The 19619-nt window shown below is 44.7% G+C and overlaps 1 protein-coding gene across 1 annotated transcript; it reads right to left on the bottom strand.

Moving 5' to 3' along the window:
• Positions 1–17408: 17408 nt before the first annotated feature.
• LOC137381033 (probable G-protein coupled receptor 139) lies at positions 17409–19201 on the bottom strand. Its single transcript, XM_068053426.1, has 2 exons — positions 19117–19201; positions 17409–18307 (listed from the first exon to the last, which is right to left on the bottom strand). Exons 1-2 carry the CDS (start codon positions 19199–19201, stop codon positions 17409–17411), a joined length of 984 nt encoding a protein of 327 aa, XP_067909527.1.
• Positions 19202–19619: the final 418 nt, after the last annotated feature.

Genomic DNA, 19619 nt, shown 5'->3' with positions numbered 1-19619 from the left:
TGTGTGAGCTTGTGTCTCTGTTTGTGTTTCTAATGCTGGATGTGAGCGTGGTAGAGGACACAGAAGGACGCTCTCTTATCCCTTAACAAAGATTTTTCATTTTAAACAACTCTGGTAAATACACACAAATATCCTCAACTACATATCAACCAGTTGTATCTGAATATTTGTCAGGACAAAAGTGCCCGGCTTAGAAACACTGCCTATGTTGTGTTTATATGGGCTGATGATACAAAGTTAGGTGGGACAGTAAGCTGTGAGGAGGACACAAAGAAACTGCAAAGGAAGATGGACTGGTTAAGTGAGTGGGCAACAAAGTAGCATATTAGAATTAGAATTAGAATATTACAGCGCAGTACAGGCCCTTCGGCCCTCGATGTTGCGCCGATCATCTGACCTACACTGTTCCATTTACATCCATATGTCTATCCAATGACCACTTAAATGCCCTTAAAGTTGGCGAGTCTACTACTGTTGCAGGCAGGGCGTTCCACGCCCCTACTACTCTCTGCGTAAAGAAACTACCTCTGACATCTGTCCTATATCTTTCACCCCTCAACTTAAAGCTATGTCCCCTCGTGTTTGCCATCCTCATCCGAGGAAAAAGACTCTCACTATCCACCCTATCTAACCCTCTGATTATCTTGTATGTCTCTATTAAGTCACCTCTCCTCCTCCTTCTCTCTAACGAAAACAACCCCAAGTCCCTCAGCCTTTCCTCGTAAGACCTTCCTTCCATACCAGGCAACATCCTAGTAAATCTCCTCTGCACCCTTTCCAAAGCTTCGACATCCTTCCTATAATGCGGTGACCAGAACTGCACGCAATACTCCAGGTGCGGCCTCACCAGAGTTTTGTACAGCTGCATCATGACCCCGTGGCTCTGAAACTCGATCCCCCTACTAATAAAGGCTAACACACCATATGCCTTCTTAACAGCCCTATTAACCTGGGTAGCAACTTTCAGGGATTTATGTACCTGGATACCAAGATCTCTCTGCTCATCTACACTACCAAGAATCTTCCCATTAGCCCAGTACTCTGCATTGCTGTTACTCCTTCCAAAGTGAATCACCTCACACTTCTCCGCATTAAACTCCATTTGCCATCTCTCAGCCCAGCTCTGCAGCCTATCTATGTCCCTCTGTACCCTACAACACCCTTCGACACTATCCACAACTCCACCGACCTTCGTGTCATCCGCAAATTTACTAACCCACCCTTCTACACCCTCATCCAGGTCGTTTATAAAAATGACAAACAGCAGTGGCCCCAAAACAGAACCTTGCGGTACACCACTAGTAACTAAACTCCAGGATGAACATTTGCCATATAGAATGTAATGCGGACAAATGGCAGGAAGAATACAACACAGATCATTTTTATAAATGGTGTGAAAGGATGAATGTTGGTGTTCAGAGGGATCTGAATGTCCTTGTACACAAATCACAGGAAGTTAACATGCAGGTACAACCATAAATTAGGAAGGCAAAGGGAGTGATGTCCTTTATTGCAAGGGGTTTAGAGTGCAAGACTGGGTAAGTCTTGCTAAAATTGTACAGGGCTTTGGTGAGCCCACACCTGCAGTACTGTGTACAGTCCAGGTCTCAGTACTGAAGGAAGGATATACTTGGCTTAGAGGCAATGCAACAAAGGTTCACCAGAAAATGCATAGCAGGCTTGAGGGGCCGCATGGCCTCGTCCTATTCCTATGGGGTTTTGAAAGAGGGAGAGGGCAGCGCCCGATTGGGGAGAGGCAGTGAGTAATTGGGGAGAGTTAGTGAGTGAATGGGGAGAGGCAGTGAGTGATTGGGGATAGGAGTGAGTGATTGGGGAGAGGAAGCGAGTGATTGGGGATAGGCGTGAGTGATTGGGAAGAGGCAGTCAGTGATTCGGGATAGGCGTGGATGATTGGGAAGAGGCAGTGAGTGATTAGGGATAAGAGTGAGTGATTGGGAAGAGACAGTGAGTCACAGAGTTATACAGCACAGAAACAGGCCCTTCGGTCCATCGTGTCCGCGCCGACCATCAAGCACCTAACTGTTCTAATCCCATTTTCCAGCACTTTGCCCGTAGTCTTGTATGTTATGGCGTTTCAAGTGCTCATTTAAATACTTTGCAAATGTTGTGAGGGTTCCTGCCTCAACACCGCTTCAGGCAGTGCGTTCCAGATTCAAATCACTCTCTGAGTGAAAAAGTATTTCCTCAAATCCCCTCTAAACCTCCTGCCCCTTATCTTAAATCAATGCCCCCTGGTTATTGACCCCTCCAATAAGGGAAAATGTTTCTTCCTATCTAACCTAGCAAAGTCCCTCATAATTTTGCATAACTCAGCCTTCTCTGCTTGAAGGAAAACAACCCCAGCTGGTCCCTCTGTTGTTTGTCATATATATTAATGACATGTATGTGAATGTTGGGGGCATGATTAGTAAGTTTTCAGATGACACCAAAATCGGTGGTATAGTGGACAGTGAAGAAGGTTGTCTAAGGTTAGAACAGGATATAGATCAACTGGGAAAGTGTGCAAGGAATTGGAAAATGGAAGTTAACGCAGACAAGTGCGAAGTGATGCATTTTGGGAAGTTAAACCAGGGCAGGACATATACAGTGAATGGCAGGGCCCTGAGGAGTATTGTTGAGCAAAGTGACCTTGGGGTGCAAGTACATAGTTCCCTGAAAGTGGCAACGCAGGTAGACAGGGTGGTGAAGAAGGCATATGTCATGCTTGCTTTCATCGGCCGAGGCGATGAGTACAAGAGCTGGGAGGTCAAGTTACAGTTGTACATAATGTTGGTTAGGCCGCATTTGGAGTACTGTGTGCAGTTTTGGTAGCCGCACTACAGGAAAAATGTGATTAAGCTAGAGAGGGTGCATAAAAGATTCACAAAGAAGTTGCCTGGTCTCGAGGGCTTGAGTTATAAAGAGAGATTGGACAGGCTGGATCTGTTTGCCCTGTAGCAAAGGAGGCTGAGAGGGGACATGATAGATGCATATAAAAGTATGAGAGGCCTAGATAAGGTAGATAAGAATTTAGAACATTACAGCGCAGTACAGGCCCTTCGGCCCTCGATGTTGCGCCGACCTGTGAAACCATCTGACCTACACTATTCCATTTTCATCCATGTGTCTATCCAATGTCCACTTAAATGCCCTTAAAGTTGGCGAATCTACTACTGCTGCAGGCAGGGCGTTCCACGCCCTTACTACTCTCTGAGTAAAGAAACTACCTCTCACATCTGTCCGATATCGATCACCCCTCAACTTAAAGCTATGTCCCCTCGTGTTTGCCATCACCATCCGAGGAAAAATACGCTCACTATCCACCCTATCTAACCCTCTGATTATCTTATATGTCTCTATTAAGTCACCTCTCCTCCTCCTTCTCTCCAACGAAAACAACCTCAAGTCCCTCAGCCTTTCCTCGTAAGACCTTCCCTCCATACCAGGCAACATCCTAGTAAATCTCCTCTGCACCCTTTCCATAGCTTCCACATCCTTCCTATAATGCGGTGACCAGAACTGCACGCACTACTCCAGGTGCGGTCTCACCAGAGTTTTGTACAGCTGCAGCATGACCTCGTGGCTCCGAAACTCGACCCCCCTACTAATAAAAGCTAACACACCATATGCCTTCTTAACAGCTCTATTAACCTGGTTAGCAACCTTCAGGGATTTATGCACCTGGACACCAAGATCTCTCTGTTCATCTACACTACCAAGAATCTTCCCATTAGCCCAGTATTCTGCAATGCTGTTTCTCCTTCCGAAGTGAATCACCTCACACTTTTCCGCGTTAAACTCCATTTGCCATCTCTCAGCCCAGCTCTGCAGCCTATCTATGTCCCTCTGTAACTGACAACATCCTTCGGCACTATCCACAACTCCACCGACCTTTACTAACCCACCCTTCTACACCCTCATCCAGGTAATTTATAAAAATGACAAACAGCAGTGGCCCCAAAACAGATCCTTGCGGTACACTCGCAGCTATCGTTAGAGCTCAAAGGAGTGGACAGTTCTTTAAAGATGCCTGCTTGCAATGCGCTGGGCATTACTGAGTCCCCATTTTCCCCTCGGTAGTTACAGCTCGCGGTGGACATACCCAGCGCACACTGTAAAGTAGATGTCCAGGCTTCGCCGCCTTGTCCAAACTCTATAGCTATCTCACCATCAGGAGGAATGGCAACAGCGCCTTTTCTGGGTTCTTCCAAGGAAACGGGGCCTTTGGGAGAAAGATGTTCCAAACTACCATCTAACTCCATCCCTGGGCTTCGGGAAATGGCTCGAGCAGGGAGCAGAGGTGGAGAGAGGAGACCATCTCCTCGCCTGCCATTGCCGACACGCCCAACAGACGGGACATAATGCAAATTGGCCAATGGTCAGGTATATTCAGGGCAATCGAAACAAGCTGCCAGGCAGAGGCTGGTGCTGACCCGAACGGGTCTGCCCACCCCGCCCGACCCACCATTGGCACCCGATGCAGAGGCAACAGAAACAGACTGCTGGGCAAGGGCGTGGAATGGACCATCCCAGGTCTCCCCCACCCCACCACCCCACATGCACACATAACACCACATACGGGCCCCCTCCTGCCCCTCGAGAGCTGCCAAATTTACACGGTTTTCTCTCCTCACTCTAATACAAGGGATTGGGTGCTGCCACTTGATGCTTAAGGCCAGGATTGTGCAGGCAGTAGGGTGAGTCAGAGGGCCCACCCCAGGCGAGAGACCCTGTTCCTCACGGCCCTCGTAAGGGGGGGGGGACTACCTCCTTTTATTGTGGGAGCGACACGTATTTTCAAAGATCTTAATCTCACCAGAGGTCTTTGAGGGCCATGAAAACCAGGCCCTCTGGAAAAGCCTGAGTGGTCTCTGTTGCTTGTGTAGGAAGAGTAGGGAGATGTGCAACGATGCCACCCTAGGCCGCAGAGGAGGATTGGCAGCCCAATGGTTGGTGCAGTTCTTACGAAGCTACCTCAACCCCTTAAAGGCATGACACCATACCCAATCCAATGCCCAGTTGATATATATGGTGGTCCCCGGAACACGACATTAATGTGGCCCTCCGTGACTTCCGCGAATGCCAGCTGCATAAATAGCGGACGGCAGAAGGAACAGATATATTTGAGGCTGCTTGCATGCAGGCCGACCAGCACTGGGACGATCCTCGACAATGCCTCCCGCACATGGGGTAGGAGCAGCTCACTGGCAATGAAAGGCCGAGCGTTGGACTAGAGGATCCGCTGTGCAGTTGCTGCCATAGTATACACTGGCACAAAAGTCCCATCTTTGGTTAGTCCCTTAATCAGGCAGGGAGAGTGCCCGGTCAGACTTCAGGAAAACAATTTATAAAGCTGTCTTATCGCACATCTGTGAGGCTGTGACAATGGCCAAGAGCCATTGCCTTTACACAGGCCTCAAAAGACCTGCTGGTGTGGGCATAGCTCTTAATTCCATGGTTTGAAGTAAGTAATTTAAATGGTGACGGCTGACATGGATGGCTACAACGTCGGCAGAGTGGAATGTGCCTCCTCTGTGATGTGGGAAGTAGGGGACACACTGTGTTTTTGACAAACACGTGTGCAGTAAATGCCTTCAGCTGCAGAGGCTTGAACTCTGGGTTGTGGAACTCAAGGGGAGGCTGGAGTCACTGTCGTGCATCCGTGAGGCGGAGAACTACGTGGATAACACCTTTAAGGACGTGGTCACACCGCTGGTAGGAGCATGTAGGCAGAGAGGGAATGGGTGACCAAGGGCAGTCTACGAGAACCAGACAGGTATTTCAGGAGTCTTTTGAGTCGATCTCACTTGCTAACTGGTTATCCATTTTGGATAATGGTGAGGCCGATGTTTCTTCAAAGGAATGCAGCAAGTCCATGGTGCAACAGGTGGCTCAGCTGCACAGGACGGGAGCCAGAAGAGTGGAAAATCAGTAGTAATAGGGGATTCATTAGTTTGAGAAACAGACAGGCATCTGTGCGGCTGCAAAAGTGACACCAGGATGGTATGTTGCCGCCCAGGTGCCAAGGTCAACGATGTCACAGAGCAGCTGCAGGACGTTCTTCTGGGGGAGGGTGAACAACCAGAGGTCGTGGTCCATATCGGTACCAGTTGCATAGGAAAGAAGAGGGATGAGGTCCTATTAACAGATTTTAATGAGTTAGGATGGAAATTAAGCGTCGAACATTATGAGCAGTTATCTTGGCATTACTACTAGTGCCACGTGCTAGCGAGAATAGCAATAGAAGGAATAAGTAATTTAACACGTGGCTGGAGGGAGGGCATCAGATACCTGAGGCATTGGGATCTGTTATGTGGCATGTGGGACCGGTACATGGTGGATGGGTTGTACCTTAGCAGGGCCAGAGCTAACATCCTTACCGGGAGATTTGCTAATACTGTTGCGGAGGGTCTAAACTAAATTTTCAGGGGTTGAGAAATTAAGAGGAATCTCAGATAGGAGGGAAGCAAAACTGGTAAGACGAAGTAGAAAAGCAGTAACCGAAATTGGAAAGCAGACGAAATGAAGGCACATATCAAAGAGGTCGGAATGAGGAATAATATTAAGACAAACTTCAGGGAAGTCTATCGGAATGCACGAAACATGAGAAATAATTTAAATGCTTTGAATGCACAAATAGAGGTAAATCGGTAATTGATTGGGGGAGGGGGAATTACAATACTATTAGGCAGGAACTTGGGAGCATAAATTGGGAACAGATGTTCGACGGAAATGCACGACAGAAATGCGGAGGTTGTTTCGGGAGCACTTGTTGCGACTGCTGGATAGGTTTGCCCCGATGAGGCAGGGAAGGGATGGTAGGGTGAAGGAACCTTGCATGACAAGAGATGTGGAACAGCTAGTCAAGAGGAAGAAGGAAGCTTACTTAAGGTTGAGGAAGAAAGGATCATACAGGGCTCCAGAGGGTTACAAGGTAGTCAGGAAGGAACTGAAGAATGGACTTAGGAGAGCTAGAAGGGGACATGAAAAAGTCTTGGCGGGTAGGATTAAGGAAAATCCCAAGGCGTTCTTTACTTATGTGAGGAACAAGAGGATGGCCAGAGTGAGGGTAGGGCCGATCAGGGATAGTGGAGGGAACTTGTGCCTGGAGTCGGAGGAGGTAGGGGAGGTCCTAAATGAATACTTTGCTTCAGTATTCACTAGTGAGAGGGACCTGATCGCTTGTGAGGACAGCGTGGAACAGGCTGATATGCTCGAATAGGTTGAGGTTAAGAGGGAGGATGTGCTGGAAATTTTGAATGATATGAGGACAGATAAGTCACCGGAGCCAGACGGGATATACCCAAGGATATTTCGGGAAGCGAGGGAAGAGATTGCTGCGCCTTTGGCGATGATCTTTGCGTCTTCACAGTCCACTGGAGTAGTCCCGGATGATTGGAGGGTGGCAAATGTTGTTCCCTTGTTCAAGAAAGGGAATAGGGATAACCCTGGGAATTATATACCAGTCAGTCTTACGTCGGTAGTGGGCAAATTATTGGAGAGTATTCTGAGAGACAGGATTTATGATTATTTGGAAAAGCATGGTTTGATTAGAGACAGTCAGCATGGCTTTGTGAGGGGCAGGTCATGCCTCACAAGCTTTATTGAATTCTTTGAAGATGTGACAAAACACATTGATGAAGGAAGAGCAGTGAATGTGGTGTATATGGATTTTAGCAAGGCGTTTGATAAGCTTCCCAATGGTAGGCTCATTCAGAAAGCAAGGAGGCATGGGATTCAGGGAAAGTTGGTTCTCTGGATACAATATTGGATGGCCTATAGACGTCAGAGGGCGATAGTAGATGGAAAGTATTCAGCATGGAGCTCGGTGACCAGTGGTGTTCCACAAGGATCTGTTCCGGGACCTCTGCTCTTTGTGATTATTATAAATGACTTGGATGAGTTAGTGGAAGGCTGGGTTAGCAAGTTTGCCGATGACACGAAGGTTGCAGGAGTTGTGGATAGCGTGGAAGGCTGTTGTAGGTTGCTTCGGGAGATTGACAGGATGCGGAGCTGGGCTGAGAAGTGGCAGATGAAGTTCAACCTGGAAAAGTGTGAAGTGATTCATTTTGGAAGGTCGAATTTGAATGCGGCATACAGGCTTAAAGACAGGATTCTTGGTGGTGTGGAGGAACAGAGGGATCTTGAGGTCCATGTCCATAGATCGCTCAAAGTTGCCACCCAGGTTGATAGGGTTGTTAAGAAGGCGTATGGTGTGTTGGCTTTCATTAACAGGGGGATTGGGTTTAAGAGCTGCGAGGTCATGCTGCAGCTCTATAAGGCCCTGGTTCGTCCACACTTGGAATATTGTGTTCAGTTCTGGTCGCCTCATCATAGGAAGGATGTGGAAGCTTTAGAGAGGGTGCAGAGGAGATTTTCCAGGATGCTGCCTGGTCTGGAGGGCATGTCCTACGAAGAAAGATTGAGGGAGCTAGGGCTTTTCTCATTGGAGCGAAGAAGGATGAGAGGTGACTTGATAGAAGGATACAAGTTGATGAGAGGCATAGATAGAGTGGATAGTCAGAGACTTATTCCCAGGGTGGAAAGGGCTATCACCAGGGGGCATAATTTTAAGGTGATTGGAGGAAGGTTTCGGGGAGATGTCAGAGGTAGGTTCTTCACACAGAGAGTGGTGGGTGCGTGGAATGCGCTGCCAGCGGTGGTAGTACAAGCAGATACACTAGGGGCATTTAAGCGACTCTTGGATAGGTACATGGTTGATGGTAGAATGAAGGGTAGGTAGTTAGCTTGATCTGGAGTAGGTTAAAAGTTCGGCACAACATCGTGGGCCGAAGGGCCTGTACTGTTCTGTACTGTTCTATGCACTATGTTCTATGTTCTATTTCATTGTCATTCGGATGACGTGGTTACAGGGTGACCAGGACTGGGAAGTAAATATTCAGGGATAGTCGTGATTTAGGAGCAGTGGGCAAAGGGGACAAGGGCGTGTTGTCGCGCTTTTAAAAAGGGAGGCGATCATTTGTGAGAGAGGATCTTAGATCTAAGGAGCAAGATATCGAATCAGTTTGGGAGGAGCTAAGAAGCAGCAAGGGGCAGCAAACATTGGTGGGAGTGAATTATAAGTCGCCAAATTGTGGACATGTTTGGCATGGTATAAATCAGGCAATACAGTAATAATGGGCGTGTTCAATTTATAGACAGATTGGAATGCGGTCTTCAAAGCAGATTTTCGGGAGCTAGGAAAGAAGTTAAAAAGCCGTGTCTTAAAAGCAGTCATCTCAGGATTAGAGCCACGTGTTCGTGAGGATAGGAATTTCGGGATTACGATTTGAACTTGTGGCTGGAGAATGGGTGGAACAGGGAGGGCATCAGATTTTTGGGGCATTAGGACCGGTTTTGGGACAGCTGGGATCTGCAGAAGATGGAGCATTGCACCTTATCAAGACCGGGATTAACATCCGAGCTGGGAGATTTCCCAATGCTATTGAGGACCCATTATACAAAATAGAGAGCGGGATTGGAACCTGGTAGTGAGCTCAGATTAGAGGGAAGTGCAGCTGAGAACAGGACGTAGAAAAGTAGCAAGTGAAATTCGAAGACAGACGAAACAAATGCAAGCAGCACATAGGATCAGAATGCGGAACTGCATTAAAACAACCACGTTAAGCGAATTCTATCTGAATGCACGCAGCATTAACAACGAGGTAGATGAGTTGAAGGCACAATTAGAGATAAATGACTCTGATTTAATTTCCTTTACAGAGACGTGGTTGCAATATGATGAAGACTGGGAACGAACTATTCAAGGATATTAATCATTTAGGAACGGTAAGCAATTAGGGAGAGGAGGTCGAGTAGTCCTTTAATGAGGGACGAAGTCAGTGAATTATTCGCGAGGATCTTCGATCGAACGAGCAATATGGAGAATCAGTTGGGGTGGAGCTAAGAAAGAGCAGGGGGCAGAAAATATTGGAGCGAGTTGTTTATAGACCACCAAACTGTAGTACTATTGTTGGGTACAGGATAAAGCAGGGGATTAGAAGTGCATGTGAAATGGGTAAGACAGTAATAATGGGTGTGTTCAATTTACATATAGACTTGGTAAAACTAATCAGAACTGATGCCGAAGAGGATGAACTCCTGGAGTGTGTACGAAATAGGTTTCTGGAGCAGTATGTTGAAGGACCAACAAGCGATCAGAAGCTGGATATTTTAGATTTAGTATTATCTAATGAGAGAGGGCAAATTCATAACCTTGGTGTAAATGAACTAATAGGAAACAGTGACTACATTATGTTTGAATTCTACGTTATGTTTGAAATAAGTCATTGTGAAACTAGGGTCTTAAATCTCAACAAAGTAAACTATGAATATATGAGGGGCAAGTTGGTTATGGTGTATTGGAAAATGCATTAAATGATTTGTCAGTTTACAGGCAATGGCTAGTATTTAAAGAAGGCTTACACGGTTTACAACAAATATACATTTGTCTAAAACACACAAAAACATGAAAGGTGTATCAGCCGTGACTAACGAGAGAAGTTTAAGATTGCATTAGGCCAAAGGAAGTGGTCGCTAGACAAAGTGATAAGGCAAAGCATGGGAGGAATTTAGAGTCCAAAAAATGAGCACCAAGAAACTGATGCAGAAAGAAAAATGATAATGAATGCAACTTGATAGGCACATAAATGCGGACTGTAAAATCTTCTTTAGGTATGAAAAGAAAATTATTAGAGAGGAAGAATGCGGTTCTGTTGCAGGCGGTGACAGGAGACCTTGTGGTGTAGAATGAAAAAAAAATAACGCAGAGACTAAACAATTACTTTGCATTTCTCTTCACGGTGGAAGATGAAAAAATCTACCAGAAATGATAGGGAACCAAGGTACTAGTAAAATGAGGAACTGAAAATCCTTAGTAATAATAAAAAGATAGTACGAGAAAAAAATTATTGGATTGAAAGTTGATAAATGCCCCGGACCAGATGAGAGGCATTTCAGAGTATTGAACCAGATGACTATATACATAATGGATGTTTTAATAGCTTTCCTTCAAACTTCTGTGAGTTATGGAAGCGTTCCTGCAGATGAGGAAGGAGCAAATCTAACCCCACTATTTGAGAAGGAAGCGAGAGAGTAAACAGAGAACTACTGGCCTATTGTTTAGACATCAGCACTAGTGAAAATATTAGAATCTATTGTAAAGGATGAGATAACTGGACCCTTGGAAGTTTCTTACTCATTCCTGTGTAGTGGGCGTCGCTGGCTGGGCCAGCATTTATTGCATATCCCTAATTGCCGTTGCAAAGGTAGCAATGAGCTGCCTTCCTGAACCGCTGCAGTTGATGTGGGGTCGGTACACCTACAATGCTGTTAGAAAGTGAGTTCCAGGTTTTTGACCCAGCGACAGTGAAGGAACAGTGATTTAGTTCCAGGTAAGGATGGTGTGTGGCTTGGAGGGGATCCTGCATGTTCCCATGCATAGGCTGCCCTGTTTTTTCCCGGTTGTAGTGTTCGCGGGTTTGGAAGGTGCTGTCGAAGGAGTCTTGGTGCATTGCAGCAGTGCATTTTGTAGATTACACACACTGCTGTCACCTTGTGCTCGTCGTGGAGGGAGTGAATTTTAGTGCATGGGATGCCAATCAAGCAGGCTGCTGGATGGTGTCGAGCTTATTGAATTTTGTTGGAGCTGCACCCATTCAAACAAGTGGAGGCTATTCCAGCACACTCCTATTTTGTGCCTTGTAGATGATAGACCGGCTTTGGGGAGTCAGAAAATGACTTACTCGCCGCAGGGTACCTAACCTCTGACGTGATCTCATAGCCACACTATTTAGATGTCTACTGTAATTCAATTTCTGGTCAATCGTAACCCCCAGGATGTTGGGAGTGGGGGATTCAGTGATCGTTATGCCATTGAATGTCAAGGGGAGATGGTTAGATTCTCTCTTCTTGGAGATGTTCATTGCCTGGCACTTGTATGGCACAAAAGTTATTTGCCACCTATCAGCCTAAGCCTGGATATTGTTCAGGTATTGCTGCATTTGTACACGGACTGCTTCAATATCCGAGGAGTCGTGAATGGTGCTGAACGTTGTGCAATCATCAGTGAAAATTCCCATTCTGACCTTACGATTGAACGAAGGTTATTGTTAAACAGCTGAAAATGGTTGGGGCTAGGATACAACCCTCATGAAATCCTGAAGTGATGTCCTGGATCTGAGATGTTTGCTTTCTGGCATATCTGAGTTACTCTGTGCCTCAGTGGCTGTTGCTGCTCTCGTCTGAAAGGTTGCTGCTGCTGCTGGAATGCAACTACCTCTGGGGCCTGCCTCTTGTGGCGATGCCTCATCACAGCAAAGGGCTGAAGGAACACAGGGGGAATTCTATACTTCTGGCAACGTTGGCTTCCTTTCAAAGGTCACCTACCTGGGCAGAGATTTCTGTTAATTCCTGCTTCAGTAGCATTCCAACATGAGTTCAATGTTATGGCATAGCATTGCCCACGCAATTTTTAAGTAAATGTGAGCCATCATGACCATTGGAATATCATTTGATTTGTCTCCACTTGACCATCGACAACAGCAACTTGTACTGTTTCCCAGTTGTGCCCCCAAACAGTGTGTCCACTTGCAGAGTTTCCGCCTCCCCACTCCAATGATACACAACTGCAGAATTGCTCCCTTCCCCGACTTATCGATAAAAAAATACAAAGTTGCTCTCTTCCCCGTCCTATCGATAAGCAGATGCAGAATTGCCTCCTGCTCCGCCTTATTGATACACAGATGAAGAGTAGCCTCCTTCTCCGCTTTATTGATATACAGATGCATAATTGTCTCCTGCTCCACCATATCGACACACAGATGCAGAAGTGCACCCTCCCCCTTATTGGTAAGATGGTGCAGAGTTGCCACCTGAATACGCCTTAGCAGCGGGCGGCACAGTGGTGCAATGGTTAGCACCGCACCCTCACAGCTCCAGCGACGCGGGTTCAGTTCTGGGTACTGCCTGTGCGGAGTTTGCAAGTTCCCCCTGTGACCGCGTGGGTTTCTGCCACAGCCGAAGACTTGCAGGTTGATAGGTAAATTGGCCATTATAAATTGCCCCTGGTGTAGGTAGGTAATAGGGAAATGGTGGGGCTGTGGTAAGGAACATGGAGATTAATGACAGATTAGTAATTATGAGTGGTCGGTGCAGCCCCGGTGGGTCAGAGGGTCTGTTTCAGTGCTGTTTCTTTCTCTCTCTCTCTCTCTCTCTCTCTCTCTCTGTGTATATAAAACGCCTTATCAAGAAACGGACGCAGAGTTGTCCCCTTCCCCCCCATATTTATACAAAGATACAGAGCAGCCCCTTCCCACCGTTTCAATAAATGAAGAGTTGCTCTTTCCTCTCCAAATTGCTAAACGAATGTAGAGCTGACCCCTTCCCCACGTCCACTGCTATACAGTTGCAGAGTGGCCGATTATCCCTTTATGGATACACAGATGCAGATTTCCAACCTCCCCTCACTTCTGGTGATTTAACTTCGTGGCGGTATCTGAGTTCGCAAGAAGTCTGAAGGACAGCTAGGCGAAAATTACCAGAACTTTGAGGTCAACGAGGGCTCTCGCCTCAGTGGCTGCAGCATTTCAAAAATGTCGAAGTGGAGGCATGTGAGTGCTGTTCGTCGAGCTGAAGATTGGACCCGGCTGGTAGCATCGATGCTGAATTGCATTATAATAAATGCCAAAAGCTATTTTGCATATTTAATGTACGGTTTCCGTTACAGAGTTGTGGAGGTTCCGCCATAGAGCTTCGTTACCTCCAGGAGAATTGGAATCTGGAATTCTGGTATTGACATCTAGGGCGGGCACTATCACTTCAATTCTTCACCATTTCCCCTTACCATTCCCACCCACCCCCACCCCCGCCCCCCCGCCTCCCCATAGATCTAGTGGACACTAAATTCAATTCCTATATTTAAGAAGCAGGGAAGTAAATGCCCAGGCACTTATATATAAATTAGCTTAACACCGGTGAAAGGAAAAGTAATGGAACACGTACTAAAGGAGAGAATGGAACACCTAGAAAATAAAATATATAGGAAGGAGCACCCAACATGGGTTTCGAAAGGGACAATCTTGCTTCACCAAACTTACTGAATTATTTAAGCAGTAACACAGACAGTAGACGATGCTAATGCGATAAATGTAATTTATATGGATTTTGGGGGGAAAAAATCCCTTCTATAAGTTATCCCATAATAGACTAATCAATTCGGTCAGCGAATGAGGAGTTCGTTGACAAGTGTCAGAGTGGATTGCTGGTTCCCTTCAAGACAGAAAGGAAAGAGTCTGTGCAAAAGGTATGGTCCATTGTGCATTATTATTATTACATAATTCACATTTACCAGATGTGATCCAGTGTGCCTTATTATGAAATGCTTCACATTTACTAGATGTGGTCCAGTATGCGCTAATGTCAAATTATTCACATTTACCAGATGTACTTCAGTGTGCATTATTATTAATTGTTTCACATTCACCAGATGTGCTTCAGTGTGCATTATTATTAATTGATTTACATTTACCAGATGTCGTCCAGTATGAAATATTATTAAATACTTCACGTTTCCCAGATGTTGTCTGGTGTGCCTTAATGTTAACTGACACATTTACAAGATGTGTTCCAGTGTGCATCGTTACGAGAAGATTCAGATTTACCAGATGTGGTCCAGTTTGTATTACTGGTACATGATACATATTTACCAGTTGAGATCCAGTGTGCATTAAGATTAAATGCTTCACGTTTACCAGTTGAGGTTCAGTATGCCTTATTGTTGAATGATTCGGATTTACTAGATGTGCTTCAGTGTGAATTATTGTTAAATGCTTCACATTTACCAGATGTGGTCCAGTGTATCTTAATCTTAAATGGTTCGCATTTACCAGATGTGTTTAAGTGCGTATTATTATTAAATGTTTCACAGTTCCCAAATGTTGTCCAGTGTACCTTAATGTTGAATGATTTACGTTTACCAGATGTGCTGCAGTTATGCATTAGTATTAAATGATTCATGTTTACCAGATGTGCTCCAGTGTGCCTGAATGTTAAATGATTCACATTTGCCTGATGTGCTTCAGTTATGCATTAGTATTACTTTCTTCACATTTACCAGATGTGGTCAAGTGTTAATTATTATTAAATGCTTCACATTTTCCAGATGTTGTCCAGTGGCCTTAATGTTAAGTGATTCACGTTTACAAGATATGTTCCAGTGTGCATTATTTTTTACAAGATTCAGATTTACCAGATGTGGTCCGCTTTGTATTACTATTAAATAAAGGTCATTTACCATTTGAAATCCAGTGGTCATTAGTGTTAAATGCTTTTCATTTACTGTATGTAGTCCTGCGTGCAATATTATTAAATGATTCATATTTACCAGATGTAGTCCAATGCACCTTAATGTTGAATGATTCACTTTTACCAGATGTTCTGCAGTGTGCATTATTATATGCTTCATATTTACCAAATGTGCTCCAGTGTCCTTAATGCTAAATTGTTCACATTTATCAGATGTGCTTCAATGTGCATTATTATTAAGTATTTCAGATTTATCAGATGTATTCCTGTGCGAATTATTATTAAATATTTCACATTTCCCAGATGTTATCTAGTGTGTCTTAATGTGAAATGAATCACCTTTACAAGATGTGTTCCACTGTGTATAATTGATAAATGTTTCGCATTTACCAGATATGTTCAAGTTTTCATTATTGTTAAAATATTAAAATTTACTAGATGTGGTCCATTTTGCATTACTATTACATTATACTCATTTAACAGTTGTGAGTCAGTGTGTATTATGATTAAACGTTTCACATTTACCAGTTGTGGTCCAGTGTGCATTATTGTTGAAGACTTGATACCTATCAGGTATGATCCAATATGCATTATCATTAAAAGTTTCAAATTTGTCACATTAGGCCCGGTGCATCTGGGATGTGGTGACATGGTAGTAACGCCACGCACCGAGTGCTGTAAAGACTTAGTCGAATTTCCTGATGACACATGTTCAAACCCCACCATGTCAGTAGCTGGAATGTGATTTCAGCTCATTAGTAAAATCCTGCAATTAAATGCTCGTCTTAGTCCTGGAGGTGTGAAACTTTCAGTGATTGTTGTAAAAGCCCATCTGGTTCAATAATATCCTTTAGGGAAAGAGTCTACTGTCCTTACCTGCTCTGCTGTACATATGAGCACTTAAACTGCCACAGCAAGGCTGCGGGCCAAGTGCAGGAATTTGGGATTAGAATAGTTGGGTGCTGGATGGCCGGCGTGGACACGATGGGCCGAAGGGCCTGTTGCTGTGCTGCATAACTTTATGACTCTATGAGTCGAGACCCAAAGAAATGTGGTTGGCTCTTAACTAACTGGCCTTGCAAGCCATTTAGTTGCCAAGGGTAATTATGGGTGGGCAAAAAATGTTATTCTTGCCAGCGGTGCCCACATCCCCTGAAAGAATTAAAATTACTAAACACCTCACACGTTCCAGTTTACAATATCATTGAACGCAGTGTGCATCATTACTGAACAGCTGACGTTTACCAGATGTGGTCCAGTGCGCAATATAATTAAATGGTTCACATTTACCAGATGTGGTCCAGTGTTTATTAGTACTATTGCGTCACATGTACCAGATGTGGTCCAGTGTTTATTATTACTATTGCTTCACATTTACCAGATGTGGTCCAGTGTTTATTATTACTATTGCTTCTCGTTTACCAGATGTGGTCCAGTGTTTGTTATTACTATTGCTTCACATTTACCAGATGTAGGTCCAGAGTACCTTATTATTCAATGTTTCACATTTACCAGATGTGGTCCCGTGTCCATGATTATTAACTGCTTCATTTTTATGAGATGCGATCCAGTGTGCATTAACATTGAACACTCCACATTTACCAGCTGTGGTGCAGCGCGCATTATTAGTTGACACTCCCCATTTAGTCGATGTGGTCCAAGTGTCTGTTATTATTAATGGTTCACACTTAACAGATACGATCCATTCTGCATGATCACTGAGGCCTTCATAATTATCTGATGTGGGCCAGTGTGCATTATATTTGAACATTTTACATTTACAAGATGGTGTTCAATGGGCATTATTGTTACATGCTTTGCAGTGACCAGATGTTTTCCCAGTTTTTCACCCTCTGTTCCGAGTTAGCAATATTGGTTCTGTTGTAATTCAGATACTAATGTTTATTCGTTCTATTGGATATGCACCGCAGGCAGCATACCCAATGCAAATGTATTCTGCTGGCTAGGTGGTTTATTGGCCAGTTCCCTCTCTCAAGAGAGTCAGCCTGTTTCCTGCCATCACCTGACAGCCTGGTGTTATGGGACAGAAGAAGGGTATGGATTGCAATCTACACAGCTTGATGCATCTTTCTGCCAATTGCTTGCTATTTATATAGTCTCCCATTCAGTGTAATCAAGTATTTCATTCCATTCTTCAGCTCTTCTCTGAATTTTCTCTGCGTCAACCCATAGATACACGTGTTAGTGCAAGAACTGAGAAGCTGAAGCATGTATCCCGTTTGCTGGTTGATGTATATTGGGTTACTGTAGTATCTGTCAGTATAATTGTAGTTTTTCACCCGCCACCTTAGGGAATGCACAACATATGTCATCCAGAGAAGAATAAAATTACCAGATATAGTAAAGAGCAGGATCATTGACCTCTTCCGGTTCTCACTCTCTGGATCATTTTGGTTATTGATGCTGCTGCGGAGCGCCCTGCGGACTATATTGGACTTTATAATATGTTTGACAGTGAGAGCATTTAACAGAAGGATCAAAAGGATCGGCACTAAAGGTGTTAAAATACTGTCAAACCACTCGTACGCCGCCCATAAGGGCGAAGTGTAATCGGCAGAGGTTTCAATGCAGAAGTATGGAATGTTGTTAATTATAAGTTGGGGTTCATACATGAAATAAAAGGGGATGCTTCTCAGGCAGCCGAACACACACACAGTCGCTAACACCTTGTTCGCCGTTCTCTGGGTACAATGCCTTTGTTTGAGATTCGGACAACAAATGGCTACAAAGCGATCAAAGGTGAAAGCAACTGTGAACCAGACGGAGCAGTCCAGTGCTGCAATTTTCGTGACAAGTTTCATGGCACATATGGGAGTGATGAACAAGACATTTATTGGGAAGTAAATATTGTTAATTCGCTTCAATATGACTTCAATGATCACGACCATTAGATCCGCCACTGCCATGGCCACCAAGTAATGAGTGACACATTTGGAGAGACCGCACTTTCCACGGGACAGGATCACAATCGCTAGCAAGTTCACTGCAAGACAGAGGAAAGATAATTATCATTAGACCATCCCAAGGTCAGTCGCAGTCCCCGACCCTTGGCACTAATTCCAGGTTTGATGTTGCCTTTGTTAATTGTAACTAGTTCTGTACACAAAACTGCTCTGGCGTTACACTGAGGCAAACTAAAATGAAGAAGTTACCGTAAGTGAACTGAATTGTATGAAAACTGAGTTAAATAAAAGATTGAGGGAATATGTAAGACTGTGGAAAATGCTGATAACGCAACAACAAAGTGAGTTGCTTCAGAAAGAGATTACATGAAGGAGGAACAGAGCAAGACAAGTTTAATATGAGAATCCAGATGGATAGTACTGCTGTCACCGGGTCTCATTCTTCCCCTTCCAATTGCCGCCAAATAATTACCTGCAAAGTCTACTCATCCTGCTCCAGCACCGTTACCTCTGGTGTCCCTCAATTATCTATCCTTTACACGCTCACAAATCTCATCGACATGCTGCATCATTTTCCAAATGTCCTTGACAACACCAAGCTTTACATCACTACCGCATCTGTCAACTCCTGCACCGCCTTAAATTATCACACTGCTTGTCTGATATCCATGATGAACAGCATTTCCTCCAATTAAATATTAGTAAGAGTGAAACAATTGCCTTCTCCCACATCACATCTCCGTTCCCTAGCCATCAGTTCCAAACCACTCCCTGACAATTGTCTGACATTGAACAAGACTGTTCACAACGTCAATGTTATAACTGATGAGGAGCCAACCACATATCTGCACCATCACTAAGGCTACCTATTTAAACCTCTCTCCATTGCCCAACTCGGCCCCTGCTGCTGCTGAATCTTTCCTCAGTCTTTCCGTCAACTCATCTGCTGCTGCTGAAACCCTCATCCATTCCATCGTTACCGCCAGACTTGGCTATTCCAATACACTCCTGACTGGCCTCCCACATTCATTCTTCTGTAAACTTGAAGTCATTCAAAACTCTGCTGCTGATGGCTTTACTCGCACTAAGTCCCGCTTCCCTATCACCCTTGTGCTGACTGACCTATATTGGCTACCTGCCAAACAACGCCTCTATTGTAAAATTCTCAGCCTTGTTTTAAATTCCCTCGATTGCCTCGCCCCTCCTTAACTCTGTAGCTTCCACCAGCTCGAAAATCTTTCCAGATCTCTAGTCTCCTCCAATCCTGGCCGCTTGTTCATCGTTGATATTAATTGCTCCACAATTAGCGACCATGCATTCACTGCCTGGGTTCTGAGTTCTGAAATTCCCTTCGAAATCTATTCACCTCTCTAACTCGCTTTGCTCCTTTAT

This window comes from Heterodontus francisci, chromosome 21 (genome assembly GCF_036365525.1).
Source record: "Heterodontus francisci isolate sHetFra1 chromosome 21, sHetFra1.hap1, whole genome shotgun sequence".
In the NCBI taxonomy this organism is placed as follows: Eukaryota; Metazoa; Chordata; class Chondrichthyes; order Heterodontiformes; family Heterodontidae; genus Heterodontus; species Heterodontus francisci.
This window is presented reverse-complemented; position numbering and strand designations above follow the sequence as displayed.